Below are 17240 nucleotides of genomic sequence, written 5' to 3' on the forward strand. Positions count from 1 at the left end.
GCTGGACCTCGTGCAGGAGTTTTCAGTAGTCCAGTCTCAAGTTCAGAGGCTTTACCACCCTGTTTAAGCATAAATTCATCTAAAAGAGAACATGCAGCATTCCACATAAGATTATGCCAGTTCTTTGTGCAGTGGCATTAGTGGTTGGTGCAGTGTCATGGAAATATCTAGAATTCCAACACCAGAGTGCTGAATGGGTCTAAAAATGCTTTTATGGAGTCAGACTTAATAGTTCTAAAGTAAGGATCACCTAGGCTTTCTGTTGCTTGTATTTAGCTTAACCAACATGGAGCCCTTTTGCCTTTAATGACCTATTTATCCTTAATTGTCCCTCAAGGATAACGTGGCCTACTTCAGCCATCTGTGGTTGAGTCTAAATGAGTTCTCAGAGTTGTCTTTCTTCAATCAGTCCTTCCAAAAGCAGCTCTGCATAACCTGAAAAAATTACACTGTTTTTTTTCCAATTTAGAAAATTAAAAGTATTCCTTAAAACTTGTTCTTTTAGTTAATTTCACACAAAAGAAAAGGATCTGTTAAGCAATAGCTTTGTCTTTTAATTATTCATTTCTTTTATCTGCAGAAATGTATCAAAAGTTTCTGGTTGTAGTCTGTGGGGTTCCTTGGTAAGATGAAGCTTGCTAAATTACTGTAAGCCAAAGCTGATGGGTACCATGGAAAGGAAATCAGTGCATGTGGTACAAGCAGATGTCCAGGCTCAGGCAGATGATGATGCCTGGATGCTTTAGTTCTTATTTTTAACACTCACTACGTTCCCTCAGCTTCCCCCACAACAGCACAAGCTTTTTGGAGCAGAAAGAATGTCAGCATGTAAGATGGAATACAGCCAGAATTCCTCTACTCCAACCAGTCATGTTTATTTTAAGGAGGAACTGGCTTATAAGTGGGAGAGGACCCTGAGTAGCATAGGAGATGGAGGAGCTATAGGGGTCAATCAGGGAAGATACTGATGCCCATATCTCTGAAGCTGAGTGGGAAGGGAAAAGAGAAATCATAGAATCATGGAATAGTTTGGGTTGGAAAGGACCTTCAGAAGTCATCTGCAGTGAGCAGGGACATCTTTCAGTAAACCAAAGCTTTGTCCAGCCTGACCTTGAACATTTCCAGGGATGGGGCATCTGCCACCTCTCTTGGCAACCTGGTCCAGCATTTTACCACACTCATTAACAAGTTTCTTCCTTATATCTAGTCTAAATCTTCCCTCTTTTAGCTTAAAACCATTGCTTTGTCCTGTCACAACAGGCCCTGCTAATATGACTGTGTATGCTGTAGATATTGGCATAAATACTTTAAAATAAGGTGTGTACCAGTGCTGTATATTTGCTGAGGAACACAAGCAGTGCTGGAGACAGAAGTGCCTCAGGTCAACATGTTTGGATTCATATCTCAGAATTTCAAGGGGCCCACTGCTGTGCAGGATAAAGACCTTTGGGACCAAGGCCTGAGAGCAGCTGTCCTGGTTGCCAGCAAGTTGTCACTTGACTTGTTGGCAGTTTGTCTCCCAGAGCAGCCCATCTTCCCTGTGGGCAGATGCACTGAGCCTGTGCTGTGACAGTCCTGCAGTGAGTAAAGGATTTTCAGAGGAGGAGTAGGGCTGCATCTAACCATAGGTAGCTTTCTGGGCTAGAGTCGTGAAGTTTGGATGAGACTCAGCCTCTTGGACAAAGCTCTTTGAAGTTGCTTTCATTATTTCCTGTGTCTGTGGCCTTGAAGACCTCCTGTCACTGACACAGCATCATTGTGTGATTATCTTGCCTCTGCTTACAATGCTTCAAAAGACATGTACATGTTGTAGTTCCTCCAAGCTGTATGATTCTGCTCATCTCCTCTGCCTCATGAGCAAATTATAGCCTCTTGCCTATGATGGTTTTTATTTATGTCATCCCACAGCCCAGTCATCTAAATGCTGCTTTTCCTATTGGAGCTGATGATTCCACAATCCTGAGAAAATTGAAATACAGTATGAGTGTTTTCAGACATACCTGGGGCATGAACTAAGTAGAGCTGAGCCAAAAATCAGCATAATAATAGGAAAGAGAAGAGAAAAAGTTTTCATCAGTGATACATGGTGCAAGATTTACTGAGAGTTAAGGGCAAGATGGAGAAGGGGGAGAAAAAAGTGCATAGTGGAGGGAGGAAAATGCATCAGATTTCTAACCTAAACCTCATCTGATGATGAAACTTTAGCAGGTTCAGCTCCATCACAAAGGTTTTCAGGTTTTCTTCTTTTCCCATGCTGCTTCATTTGTTTCTCTGAAGGGAAGGCAGTAACTGTCAAAACCAAAGCAAAGAGAAGGTCCAAGGGTTGTGTTTTGAATGTACATTTAAAAATCCATCTGTGGACAGAATTCCAGTCTAGAATGAAAAAGAGGTGAGAATAGTATGGGTGTTGTTGGATCCATAGGGATTTAGTTGGTTGCCTGAGGGGAGCAGTTTTTACTGTCAGAATCAGATCTTAAAGGTAAGAATCAATCAGAAATGATGTCTCCTTGCTTACAGGTTGTGCTCCTGCTGTGGAGTGTCCCCACATCAGCCGTGTTGGGTGAACTGCAGCTCTTACTGCCAGGAGCTTTGGATAGAATGATTTTTACTTGGCATTCAGTGATTTTGGGCAGACCACTAGAGGTTGCACTTGGATAGCAGCACTTCTGATGGTCTCATTTTAAACTTCTTTTGCTGGAATTCTTTCTCCTTCCTATATTTCTTCATGAAGCTCAGCCTTGGTTTGAGTTGGGTAGCTTTTTCCTTCCACAGCTGAAGTTCACTGAGCTGACTGAGGGCCCAATAATCAAGTACAACAAACTCTTCTAGATCAATAGCACAGTAAGGACTAAATGGCAATTTTGTCTCTGATTGTGGAGATTTGGATATGTAGAGCTAGGTGCAGAGCAGTGACTTCCATACCACCAAACATCAGTTTTCAATTCAGCACCTCAGGAAGTTTGAGGTGAGCCTGTTCCATGGGTCTGTGCTGTAGGGATGATTGCCCAGGGAGGGGAGAAGCAATGGACATGTCCTCTCAGCTCTGCTTTCTGCACTAGATGTGCTTCAGTGTTTTCAGCTGAAGAGTTATGGGTTACAAAATTTAAAGACAAAACTGTATTGCTGATTCTATCTGAAATTATACAGATGTTAATAGTTCCCATTTCTGTCCTGTGTGCAGTGGTATGTGCCAAAAGTAGACCACTCTTATAATTTCTGTTTTTCCTTATAAGAACTGAAATCTGATCAGCTAGTTACACACCTCAACCCAATGTGATTTTTTGCAATAATCTGAACAGAGATGTCAGGCATGCAGTTGGAATTGGAGCTGAAATGGCAGGTCAATATGCTTTGGGGGCTCAGGAGATCTGCTAGGTACCTAAAGAGCTTCATCTGTCTGTTCATAAATGTTGTCTTCATAAATGTTGCCCTTGTTAGAAGCAATTGTGTTCTCAGATGTGTGCAGAACTTGGCACCAAACTATTTTCTCCTCAAACCAATTAAATGTCATGACAGCATCATGCAATTGTATATTCAGCCATCTCTTGGGGGAATATGTTGTCATTCTGTTTATTTTCTTGGTAGATCTTTTCTTTGCCACTGATATCTTAATGCAAGCCTCAAATTTTCTGTCATAAAAGTAGAAAATATCATTTTAAAATTTGCTAATTTAGAGCAAGTGTAATTAGTGGGAAGGTATTAAGGGTCCAGCTTTCAGAACGCTTCTGACTTCTCTTAGGTGTGTAATCACTTTGATTTGTACTTTTACATTGCAAATTTGGAATATCATTTCTAATATTAACATTACTAAGGTTTTTAACTTTTTTTCCCCTAGGCTGTTCTTCAGTTGAATGTTTTAAAGTACTAATTTAAGTGTAGGATCTGGCACAGCAGAAGCATTACAAAGCAGTATGCAGCTTAGCTACTGTGTGAAAACCTGCAGGCTCACTGAGCAACTGAAACCAGAAATTTCATTGTCCAATGCAGAGCTCAAAAAATGTGTGGTTTATAGTTCTTTTTCAGTTCCTGCTATCTCTAAATCAATTTAATCTTGCAGCTTCTACAGTGAAGTGGGTGTCACGGGCTATAAAAGGCTGCAGTATTTGAAGCTTTCAAACTAGAGTTTTGTGGTGTGTGATACATCCTCTTATTTCCATCATTTACTCAAGAAAGCACAAGACCATTTTCTTCTCCTCAGAGACTGAGGTTTCCAGCATTAGGAAGTCCTTAATGTCATTCTCACTTTGGATAGTGAGAAAGAAGCTGTCATAAGATCAAAATACTTGAAGACCAATTAAGTGCAAAAATATTTTAAAATTTCTAAGTAGAACAGCTTTTTAAAAGTTGGGTTTTTTTTAAATATCCAGCTGGTGGATTTCTTTAGGAATTAACTGGATAAATTGGTCAGTTTTGAAACATTCTGATAATGAGCAATCAAGAATTCTAAGAAAATGAAGCTGCTGTAGGCCTGTTTACTGTTTAGTAACTTGGTAACTAACCAAGTTTATTCACTAGATTTTCTTTAAGGTTTCACTTGAACTTTTTTTTTCTTTGTCAGATTCACAAATCATTATATTCAGCTCACCAAAAAAATGCATCCTCTAGGACTTATCTAGTGATCAGATACTGTCTTCTGGAGCATATAAAAGCCACTAAGGAGATGCTGCTTCTCTGCTTTCATTCATTGCTAGGGCATTAGTGGTTTCATATTTTTAAGGTGTGAAACACTTGTGATTAGGGAAAAGTTCTTGTCTCCCTGTCACCTCCAACTTTTTCTGCACTGAATACAAGAGTCTACCTCTAAGAATGATTTTTTTAATTTATTTTTTTAAACAGCTATCCCAAACAACCCTTGTGGTGTGTCCAAGCATAAACCTTCACTGCAGTATGGACAGGATGGGAAATACCATTCCTAACATCACCTGTCACCCTGTCTTTGCCCTTCTGTGATAGAGTAGTATGGCCAGTGATGGGTGGATGGGCCAACTCCACTCTCCTTCCTCCATGGGCCTGCATATTGCATGCCAAAAAGGATGAGGATTTGGGAGCAGCCTGAGAGCCTGCATCTCTTCAAGCAGTGCATGCATATCACTGGTGCACATTGATGGTCAGTGATGAGCTACAGAGGATGAGTAAGTTTTGGGAATGGGTGATACCAGGGATCTAAAGGCACCTTCAGGTGCTTATAATGCACATTGCTGCAGATGTTACCTTGGTGCTCTGCTCAGAGCAGGAATTCTTCACTGGCTTTTACTACAGTCCTACTATCAAAATAGCTGTTCTGCCATTCAGAACAAGCATTTCCAGACATTTTTTATGTGTAGGCAGAGGTGGTCAAGGCAGAGAACATTCCTCAGTGTAACATAAGCCAACTGTTTAATAATAAGGCTTTAAGTCTGAAACTCACTTTTACTGAACTGTCATTATTTAACCTAAAATGCTGCAGAGCATTTCAAACACAAGAGTTTGACACTATCAAGTCTCTGTGATGACCCTGAAGGTTTGCTTTGCTTTATTTGTAGTACAGAGCCACATAGAGAAGCAGTTTTCACACAGCAGTGTAGAAGCAATAGGAATTTAATCGTGTAGCAGTTGTCACCACCCATACCTTGGAGAAATGCAAGGAGCTTTCAGATGATGACTGTGTAATTGCTGCCACACCCCCCAGAGGGAAGTTTCTTTCTCCAGTCCTATGTACTATAAGCTTTCCCACCCTTTCCCCCAGGTGCATGAGCTCATAAGCCTTGCAAACAAGAGGGAGATGTCCCCATAATCTGAAGCTGAGGAGTCACTAAGTGGAAAATTTCAGTTCTGGCTCTACCCTCTACACAGAGAAGTCAGTGCTTGTTGGGCAGGTGCTTCAGCTTCACCCTCTCACCTTCTCCAAACGGTGTTACACAGCCTGCCCAGAACAGAGGGAGGGCACTGAGCAGGAATTCTACCCTCTGGTGCATTTTCCTCTGTCCTCTGTGGCCCCTGCTCCCCTTCCCCTCCTCTCTGCCTTCCTGACCTGCCCTTTGTGAGTTGGATGGAAGTTTTTTCTGCAGAGCAGGGATGGCTCCTCTGCCTTTCTAAAACACGTCCTGTTCTTTGTGCTGGTGAATAAACAGAAGAACAGAGCTTATCTCATGATGTATTTTTTTTTCTTTTTACGTGTATGTGTGTTAGGAGGGAAACAAAGGAAGGAAATACTAACTCTGAATTAGAAGCTAATATAAATTATGTCTCAGAAAGTACACCGGATACAAGTTAATGCATTGAGGAGAACACAGATTGCCAAGGAAATGGCAGTGAACAGGCAGGTGCCTCTGCTAAGGTTGTCTGCTCTTCCTCACTGTAAGGGTTGATTTCCAGTCCTTTACAGCTCTGCCAAATTTTCTTTCCATTCGTGAGGTCTCACCTGAGGTTTTGGTTTAAAATGCAGCCACAATAGCCAAGCTGTTCCCAAGAAGCCAGGGAACAAATCCACTGCACGTTTCCAACACTGAAACAGCCTTTTGTTGGAGAAGCTCAAGTGTCTCCATCCTTTGGTCAAGGATTTGGACTTGACATTTAGAGGAATAATGGCCTTTTTGTCAAGGAGATACCTTGAGACAATTCTGGCTAAATGCCAGGTCACAGATGCTCAGTAACTACTCGCATCTCTGCCATCAAAAGTGTCCTGCTTCATCCTGGGGCCCAGCAAGGACTTCCCTGTGGCTGCAGAATGAACTGCTCTAGAGCTTGGTCTGGGAGCAGGAACACAGTCTGGTGGGATGTGAGTGCTGCCTCTTGGCACACAGTGAGTTCAGGCAAGCTGCCTGACTCTACAGGCAGGACCATGGCCAAAAGAAGTGTCCACCTGAGAAGAAGATGCTGAAAGATTGAGAGGGATATAGTGTAAGGGAGACTCAGGTTGGAGGGTGGGCTGGCTGTGATATTCAGGAAGGGGTGGGGTGAAAACAGATTTGGTCATTTGTCCTTACAGTATAAAATAAAATAATCTCCAAGAGTTTTTGAGCTGTTCTTAGGACAAGACAGCAAGGGACAAGAATGGTTGAAGGTATGAATGTGAGAGATAAATGTGACTGGTGGTGACAGGCTTATTGGAGAGTGACATGAAGGCATGAGGAGACCTGTGCTAGGCTGATGAGTACAATGCAACCAGAGCAAGGCAGGAGGTAAAGCTTGATGAGCAGCACAGGCCATGGGAGCCAAAGAGCAGAAGCCAAAATGCTTTGCTCTCAAGCAAATGAGTTGGAGGGGAGGAATCAATATTTGGGTAGAATGTGATAAATGTGGCTGAAGGGAAGAGGGACAACCAGCACTCCCAGTTAAATAAGGAGACAAAGGAAAATTGAGTACCTGCTGCTTACCAAAGCTCTACTCATCCCATGCCCTGAAAGAGGGGGGCAGTGGGTGTCTTGCAAACTGTCTCCTAACTATATGGTGGCAGAGAGGGGTCAGTAGAGCAAGAATACACTGGCAAACAGACCTGTTTCCAATATTTACTTTTCTTGAATACGTGACTTTGTTGTCTTCCTAGTGTTCTCAGCTTTGTTGTACACAATGTGTTAGTTTGGTTTGTTGCTTCCTGCCTACAGCTTGCTGGAGCTGGATGCCAGACTCCAGAGCCAGCCCTTTGTAACAAGACCCTGTTGTCAAGATTACAGCTATTTTTCCCACTGTGATTGGTTCAGAACAGAGCATTTCATATTTTTTTTTTTAAGCCATCCATATTAATGAGTGTTTAATGAGTTTGAAGTCAGGTGCTCCAGACTTTGCCAGTGGGTCTCTTGGAGCTAGCAGTGGAATCCTGGCTTTTATGTCTCAGCAGAGAAGAGGGCTGTATTCTGAATCATGCAACCACCCAACATACTTGATCCCTTATTTTGATCCAGTGGAAAAAGAAGGCTGGCTGAAGACTTCTCTTGGGCTATTCCAGAGGTTTGCTTTCTTTTGTCAACTCTCCACTTAAGTAAGCCTTGTCTGTTTTTTCTAGGAGGATGATATTGAGCTCTGCCAGGTATAAGGGTGGGTGTTTAACTGTCTAGATCTCTAGGGAATCCCACCTGAGCCTGTCTCTCCTTGTGCTCCTGGAGAGAAAGCTGATTGATGCTCTGTCAGAGGCTTTAATTTTATTCCTCTTATGCAGAAATGTCAGTAGTGTCTTGAAATCTGATCTAAAAGTTGCATTTAGGCACTCTGTGGGACCTGAGATTATGCTTCCACTGAGGAAGTATACAGAAATTTCAGCACTCCTGGGAATTTCTACTGAGCCAGGGAAATAGCTCTTTAAGAGTTTTAATGCTCTTCAAAATCCACATAGCCAATATGCTGTGAGAAGAGCTGTAGCACATTATTAACTCCATCCATCCACGTTTAGGCTGTGTGACTCAAGGAGTTTGTTTTGCCACCTGATTGTTGTAGAATTTGGTTGCTCTTAGCATTTTATTTTGCTCAGTTAGTAAAGGTTAAAATGGTGGGAACTTTAAATGGGGAACAGGACGGTGCTAAAATCAACCTGGATCTCTCTCCTCTTGCCCTTCAAATAAAGAGAAGGAAGAGGGAAAGCTTTAGTAAAAAATATACTGTAGTGGGAAGCATATTGCAGATATAAAGCTCTGTTTGTCTGCAAGTGTTATTCAGGCTTGCAAGACAAGTACTCAGATGTTGTTTATCAGTGTTGTCCTAGCCCAGAGGCAAGAGTTAAGTAACATGCACTGAATGTGGGCACTGAGGAGCCATTTCTAATACTCTCCTGTGTTAAAATGACTGCTTAGCTCCTTTGGAAAGAAACCAAGTGTTCCTTTGCATTTCTTATCATTATTCATGCTTTCCTTAAATATTTAGTCTGCGAATTTGAGAGCTATAAAAGTTTGTGACAGAGAGGGATAGACTGTGAGTCGTGTTTAAATTTCTCATTTTTGAAGAACAGCTTAAGGTGACACCTCTGGGTACCTGTGTTCTTCATCCTCTTCAACGTGCTCTTATTATTATGCTCTGAAAAGAATCTTATCAAGCAAAGCTGTTCTCATGATTCACCAATATCCTGACGTTCTGTCGTGCTGATTTTTCTATTGTCTTTAAGATATGATGATAAATGGATGCACAGTGCTTCTAAATGTCTCCCAGTGCAGCCAGGAGTTGCATGAAATCATTCTCCAGACTGAAAACGCAGCGTATACGTTAAAAATGACCCAATATATGAGAAAAATAACAAATCTGAGCTTGTCTGCCTCGTGTCTGCCTGCCGTGGCCATTCTGACTGCGATTGGCTGGCCAGGGCTGCTGCTGGCATTGCACAATTGGCTTCCATGGGGAATTACAAAACAGGAGCAGATCCCTGGGTTGGGACTCGGTAGCACATCCAGCTGAGCACAGGGGAAAAAAGGAAAAGGTCACCCGTGCACGAGGATTTGAGCTGTAGCCCTCTCACAGATGTTTCCAGCCCAGGGAAGTGCCTCTCGTCTCGTTTTTCTCCTCTCTGCCTCGGAACGTTTCGACCCCACTGGGATTTTTTGTTGTGGTGAATTTAAAATGCACCTGGGAAACAAGTTGGCAACCTGGAGGCGTGTGAGGATTTCGGATGCGTGGAGAAATCTTGTGGAATGATCAGAAGGAGCTGGGTCTTTAAGGGGTTTTAGGTATCGGTGAGAGGAAGACAATTCTAACAGAAGCTTAAAAGCAGATGCCAAAGGCAAAGAGCTTTGTTTTGATCCTGAAATTATACTGAAAACAGCACGAAGGAGGGATTCTATCAGCACCAAAACAATGGAGAATCAAAGGGCTTTATTTTCCTCTGTCCAAGAAATGTAAACTCTATCTTTTGTGAAAAAGAAGAATTCATTATTTGAATATGGTGTCAAGCTCTGTGCAACATATTTGGGATTGCTGCATCTTAACAGTGTTGTCCAGTATATATTTAAGATGTTTAGATGAAGAAGATTCTGCATAAAAAGGTCAAACTGCTTTTTTTTTAACTAGTATTTGATTTTTTGAGTGAGAGAACCAGAGGAGTTTCACTTGTTTTTAACTAAACCTTCTCTTTTTCTTCTTTCATCCTCCAAACTTAGCTTACGAGATGCTGGAATTGGATTTATTCTTGTCATAGATCGGAGACAGGACAAATGGACCTCTGTGAAAGCTTCCATCCTGAGGATAGCAGTGAGTACTGCCTTAAATCACCTCCTGGGGAAGATTTTCTGTGCTGAACCTTCCTCTTGAGAGCAGCCAAACAGCAACTCTTATATTTCCTCAGCAAAGTGTTAGCTGATGGACGACACAAAAAGTGTCTAGTAGTTCTTTTCTATCCCAGCTGAGTGGGGCTGAGCTTTAGGTGTCTGTGATGTGCTTTTAATGCAGTGTGCAGCTCAGCACTTCTTCCTGAGAGGGCACTTGGAAAGCACGTGTGCTACCTGGGTGTCAATGTTTGCAGCTCTTCCAGGGGGGGAATCAATATTTCCATGGGCATCCTGTATGAACTTTGGGTCCACCTTGCACTCTGCAAGTGAGCTGCCCTTTTAGGAGGATGTAAGGTCCTGATTTAGTTGACCCCTTGTGAAGGGAATTCAGGTTTAAGAGCTGGTCTTGTGGTGTTTGAGTTAAAACAAGTGTTGCTTGTAAGCAAGAAAAACTTATTTATCTGCTATGGGCAATCAACAGTACATGTTGTCACTTTAAATCTCCTTTTTAATCAATATTTTTAAAATATGAAAACTAAGTTTATTAAAGGCTTTAACACAAGTAGAAAAAGACAGATTGATGTTTATCATGTGCTTATCATACTGATGGTTTCTTTTTTTCTTTTTTTTTTTTTACTTATTAGCATTGCTTGAATTTTTAGTGTTGATAATCTTTCCAGTCAGTGCTGAAAAACAGCTGTAAGCATTTGTTCTTGAAGTTTTAATGGCTGAATTTTTTTAGCTATGCAAGGTAGAAGTCAAAGCAAAACAGTAAATGTCATTTGCTGTTTATTTTGAGTTAAAAGGTATGTATTTAAAGGTAGCAACATTACTCCCACTATATGATTTTTTGTGAATGTATATGTAATGTTATCATTTGTGAATGATGTAATAGTCTCACAATACAACTTTTCCCACAGTAAGTAGGGTAGGAATGTTAAAATGTTGAAAAGGTACCAAAATATTAGCAAAATTTGCTTTTTGCAGTTTACTTTGAAATTTTGAGGCACAGCATTGAACAGATTCCAGCAGGGAAAACAGAGAGCAGCACCTTTCAGAGTGATTAAAGAAAAAGGACTGTATCTCTGGAGATTTTGAATCTCTTTCAAAATTCAGTGCTGTAGTTTCTGTTCAAGGACAGGTAAGTATTGCACAGATGACAGCTGACTCAGCTTTGGGTTTGTATTACATCCACAGATGTGTGTGAGGATCCTCCTCTTGGGCTTCAGCAATAGTCACATTGTCCCTGAATGCTTGAAAATTTTATCTTCCTATTCCAAAAAAAAAGATACAGTGAAAAATCCTGTTGGCCACCATTTATTTGCTATAATATTTATCATAAATTAACTCTAAATGCTTTTCTGCTATCTGTTCCTCAAAAAAACAAAGCCAAAGTATCCTTTGCCATAATCATGAGGATTTCTCTGCGTTCTGTTGATGGACAAAGATGATTTTTTTTATTTATTTTTTTATTTAATGGCTCGAGGATATTTTTAATGGCTTGTTTGGTTTTCCTAACAGTCAGGGTTGCCTTTTGATGGTGATGAATCATCTCAGTGTCACTTGGACTGTCTAGGTTGAGCTGTGTGTCTGAAAGGCTGGTGTCTCTAGCAGTTCTGATTACTAGGATAGGAGTCTCACATTGCTTGAAAAGAGTCTGAGCTGTCATCTCACTTCTTGTAGTTCCTGCAGCATCCTCCCTGCCATCTCTCCTGATTTTTCTCTAATTGTCCTGAGGGGATCAATCCTCTTGATCTGTGAAATCACAAGAACCAGCATGGGGTGCTGTGGCTGCAGCACTGCCCAGCAGGGGTGTCCTGGCTGGAGCATCTGCCCATCACTACGATCTTGACAGTTATAGGAAATATATTGATAAGCACTGAGCAGCTGCTAACCAGAAATTCATACCAGCATGTAATATTTTATTATTTTGTGCCATTTTCAAGGCTCTTCACACACAAATGTTTTGTTTGTAGTAGTGGGTGTTGGAAGTATGTTTTGAAACAAAGCTAAGGAAGAAAGGACTTCTGTTTCAGGCTGGAATTAATGTGGAAAATCTTTCTATATTATGAAAAATTTCTAGTCTTCATTTTTTTCTTCTTTGTTGGTAGGGATCATTATCATTCCTGAGACAGCAAGTGAGCAATGATGAGCTGAATCTGTCTTTCATGCCTATAGGCAGTCAAGGCTGTGAAGACAAGGTGAACCTGGTTTTGCAGACACAGTGGAAGGGCAGTGGCTGCACAATTCACCCAGGATGGCTGCTGCTGAAGGACGTGCAGTGACAGTAGAGCTGAAATCAAAGCCAGAGGCACTGGGCTGGAAGGTGGCTCCTCTTTCACTCAGATGTGACAGAGAGATGTGCAGGCTTGTTGTTGTTATACTGTCCTTTTCCAACAACAAAGGTTGTCCTTAGCCAGCCCAAACTGCTGGCTCTGTGGCTTAATCTCTGCAAACAAGATTATTGTTTTATTTTTCCCCTGATTCAGCTGAATTTACATTATTAGCCTAGTGCAGTGAAGAACAGCACATGTTTGGAGAGTGACTTATCTTCCCTGAGATAGGTGGGATGGATAACCTAGAGATTCTGTTGACTAGATAGAAAGCAGAGCTTTAGATGTCTGTAAGCTGGACAAAATTCATCCCTACTCTTTGAGTCTCTAGGAAGAATCTGGAAGAATAGGCAGGTGAAGAGTTCTGGCAGAGATGCCAAAAGCCAGGCTTTATGCTGTTAAATGTCAACTCTGGGCAGTAAATTGTCATGTTCCTAGAGAGGCTGAAAACTGAAAGATATTACAAGAAAAATATCACAGTTAGCCATTGCAAATTGTTCCCTCTTATTAAGATACAAAACTTCTTATAGGCATCTATCAACCTCATATTGAAAGTGTAAAGAAAATAAACTTCCTTGAACTTGGTGCTTGGGGAATAACATGTCTGGGCAGCTGATCCTGAGGAAGCAGTTGGTATGGAGGTCACTCAAGTGGCCCATTAATTACTTTGAAGGTTAGATCCAAGACTTTTAGCTGGCAGGAGGAAACCAAAAGCCCATGGAGAGCCTGGAGTGCTAATACCAGCCTAAACCTTGCAGGAGCCAGGCAGTCCCATTTTGGTGCCATCTGGAGTCTTATCATTGGTTTTACATCCAAGGTGAGAAACAGTGAGTTACAGTAATCCAACCTTGAGTTCCTTGCTCTTGTTTGTAGAGAGATGTTGAGTTTCTCAGTGAGTTGTTGATGGAGAAAAGATGCTTTTAGTAAGTGCTGCTCCATGAAAGGCACTATTTTATGCTATGGACCAGTACTTCCTGCTCACCCAGTTTCTAGCTAGCTCTTTGTGTCATGTCCTGAAAACTGTATGCTTAATTTGTATGGGTTAAGTCTGAACAAGCTGCTGTTCTTTTGGGCTGAGAACCCCAGCCATGTTTCTCATTTTTTGCTTCAATTCAAAACACACAAAAAAATTGACAGTCTGATGAAGCTAGAACACTATTTGTGTTAATTTTGTGGCTATTGTTATGAATTAGTCCAGTAAGCAGAAACTAAAAAAGGGTTTTTTGAGAGACTATGGTTTTGTCTTACTACTTTGGATGCTTTGAGAATTTTACAAGTGCAGACAATTTTGCAGTTATCCTTGTAGAGTCACCTGTTTGCCCTTTTTGTTTCATGATTGGGGTTTTTTTTTTAGTATGTAAGAAGAGAAGGGAATCACTTCAGCTCTGAAAACAGGATCACAACATCACAAGCCATTAAACCCAGTTCTAGTGCAAACCAGCTCCATGTTTGGAAAGCTAAATTTCAAACTGCTCCTTCTATGAGCTGATCTATTTCAAGGTTCTTGCTTGACAAGAAGCCAGTGTAACAGACTTCATTCTAGCCAGGAATAAACAGTCTTGCACCTTTATATACAGAGATATTTTGGAAAGAAGCACCCTGTGGCTTACAGCCCATGAGTAAGTGCAGAAGGGAAAACACCACCTCAGAGTTTGGTAATGTTTGGTATATTGAAGCTTTTCAAAAAATGAAAGATAGTGTTGCTCCAATTATTTTAAGACAGATCTACTAAAACTGAGTCAAGCATTAGCTCTTAGGTAGCTCGCAGGGTTCAGATGTTTTTGAAAGCTGACTCTTTACTTGGGAAGCAGAAGAAAAGGGGCTTGTAGGCTCACTGCTTATCAGAACAGCTTTTCTTTGCTGTGTAGGAGTAGAAAAGACTTCTGAGCACTGGGGCATCTGAGTGAATTGCTTTGTGAGATGGAACAGCAGACATATGTATACATACGTGTACATATCTGGACACATAATACCATTTTTTAATAAGCCCTAGGAGGAAACATGAGATATTAGAACTCAAAAGTGTTGTGGGTTAGTTTGGTGGGGTTTTTTAATTTTATTTTTTCTCAGGAGCTCCCTTTGGATATTCACTGTTGAAAGCTGTAGTGGCTGGGTGTAGATCCCAGCCACCACTCTGCTCCTGTGCTGCCTCTTCCAGGGAGCAGCAGCCTGGCAGCACTACATTCTCTCTCAGTGAATAGTGTGACTGTTGTAAAGAATGTGATGTAATGAGAATTACTCCCTCCTTGGAAATGCCATCTTGGAAATGCCATCTGCCCAATGGTGTGTAGCACATATCTGCTGTTCAGAGCTGCTGCCAGGCAGGAGGGTGAGGGATTGCTGCTCTACCAGGTACAAATGTTGAGTGTTGAACCCAGCTGGGTTCTATGTCTGCAATATTCCCCCTTGCCAGAAGCCTGGAGCATGCAGTGGAAAGCTCCCCATCTGTGAGAAGCAGAGGATCTAGGAGCAGGCAGGTCAACCTTTTCCTGAGTATTTATTAAGTGTTGTCCTGGAGGTAGCTCCTGTTTTGTGCAGTCAGTGAAAGTTCTTCCCGTGTTCCAGGTTTGGGGTACAGATAGGGCAGCAAAGACCTCTGTGTAGTGGAAAGCTTTGATTTAAGGGCTGTGCTGTATATAAATTGCTGGCTTGGTCAGATTTAATTCAAAGCTGATAATGACATTCATGTCTCCATCTTTCTGTGTCTCTGGAAGCAGCACTGGCCTGACTGGATGTGGAACAAGAGGAGATAAGCAGGTGGAAAACTAATCCCATGGCTCTCATGAAATGTCAAACAAGTGCCAGTGCTGATGCAAATGAGATGAAGGAATATATGAGTTGGGCTAGAATAGAATAGGGACCACCTTGATTTTCATAGAGGATACCAAAAACATGACCTCTGGTCTCCTTTGCATAGGCATTAAATGAGTTAAAGTGCAATATTTGAGACCAGATGTTGGGGAAGCAGTTAATATTAATCTAGTAAGGAAAGATGCTTTTGGAAAAAACAGTTTTCAAGCACACAAATTGATCTTCAACTCACAGTCATGTTCACTGACTTCACTAAAACAGTCCTTGAAGGCACTTTATTTTCTGGCACTACCAAGCATTCATGAATATGTATTTTTGTGCTTAACATTTGGCACAGCATTATTAAGAAGTCATTGTTTGCCTGCTTACAATGGCTTCAAACAAATATGCTGCTAGACTGGGATAGATTTATTTTTCTGTTGTTCTCTCATGTTCAGGATGAAGTTGACTGATTGATAGAGTTCACACACATCTAAGGAGTTTCTCTTGCATCATACTCTCTGCAAGTCACCAGGGCTTTAGGGGGGGGAAAAAAAAGTTAGGAAAATAGTAACATTTGGGCAGTACAGATAAAGTGGAGTAGTTGGCACAGATCCTTGCTGCAGCAATCCTCACTTTTCTTCTTGTTGTTGCACAAAACTCAGTTTGCAGATTTCACTCCTGGCCACAACAAGCAGAGGAGGTGTCATTTTTTAAGACTTGGGGGTTATTTGGAAAAAAAAACAAAACCAAATGGAAAGTGTAGGAGACAAACCAGTGGAGACAAAACCAGTATTGTAGACAAAGAATAATCTAGCTGTTGAGCTTTTGTTGAGAGAGGAGAGACTTCTGGCAAGCCTTGAATGGGATTTAAAGTGGTACAAGACTTTATTGACTTCAACAGCATTGTTTTGGGCAGACATACTGAGATGGAGAATAACTGTGAAGTGTAGTCCCTGTTCTGTTTGATTTGAACACTAATGAGACACCCTGCTTCATCTGATCATGCAGTTAAACTCTGGGTGTCCTAAGAGCTGATAGAGAATTTAGAAAAGTTTATTGTTACATTGCATTTGGCTGTTTGTTTCAGTTATAGCCTAAATTTCATAGAATCCTCTCTCTAGCTGCCTCATAAGTGAAGGCTGGAATACTGTGCTGAGGTCCCCCCTGAGCCTTCTCTTCTCCAGGGAGAGCAGACTTAATTCATCCAGCCTTTCCTCACTTAGTAGGATCTCCAGCCCTTTGATCATCTTTATGGTCCACCTTTGGACCCTTTCCAGCCTTTTCATGTCTGTCTTTTATTGTGGGGACCAGAACTGGAGCCAGCACTCCAGGTGTGGCCAGAGGAGTGCTGGATAGAGTGGGATGACCACATCCATCTCTGCTAGTAAAGCTCCTGCAGATGCAGCCCAGGGTCCAGCTTGCTGGAGTCCTGTTCAGCTCGTTGCCCACCAGCACCCCTAAATCCCTTTCATCATATTTTCTCTGAAATTCTGGTGTAAAAATCTAAACAAGAGTCAGAAAGGGTGAATGAGAATCTAAAGTTAGAATGAAGAAATTTTATTACTTTTACATATAACTTCAAATTGCTTTTACTGTTTAGTGTCTTTTATGCTTCATAATTTCATGCCTTTGTGTGTTTTTAAGGTATCTACTCAACTTGAAGCTAACAGGAGGGGCATTTCTCAGTGTTCTGAGTAAGGCTAAATGGGTCACAAACATGCACTGCCAAAGACCCTGTGGCTGGATGTGAGCTTGTAGGGTGGATATCTCACATGAAGACCTCCTACATTTTTTATCTGATAGATATTTTCTGAAAGTTATTTCTTCTTGGAGGTTCTTCTTCTGAAATGTTAATGTTGCCATTGAATCAGCTTCACATTTTGGAAGCTGAAGGTGAAAATTAACCACTCAGTCAGATTCTGAACAGTGTTGTTACAGACACAAAATAAAT

General features: G+C 41.4%; 1 protein-coding gene across 1 annotated transcript in view; it reads left to right on the forward strand.

Annotated features, from left to right (window-relative positions):
• Nucleotides 1-17240, forward strand: part of MCF2L (MCF.2 cell line derived transforming sequence-like) — a 60451-nt gene that overhangs the window by 15243 nt on the left and 27968 nt on the right. Inside the window, exon 3 of the mRNA XM_008938187.1 lies at nt 10056-10146. Coding sequence (XP_008936435.1) covers nt 10056-10146 — 91 coding nt within the window. The remainder of the gene's footprint in view (nt 1-10055; nt 10147-17240) is intronic.

Source organism: Merops nubicus, unplaced genomic scaffold, assembly GCF_000691845.1.
Source record: "Merops nubicus isolate BGI_N331 unplaced genomic scaffold, ASM69184v1 scaffold1014, whole genome shotgun sequence".
NCBI lineage: Eukaryota > Metazoa > Chordata > Aves > Coraciiformes > Meropidae > Merops > Merops nubicus.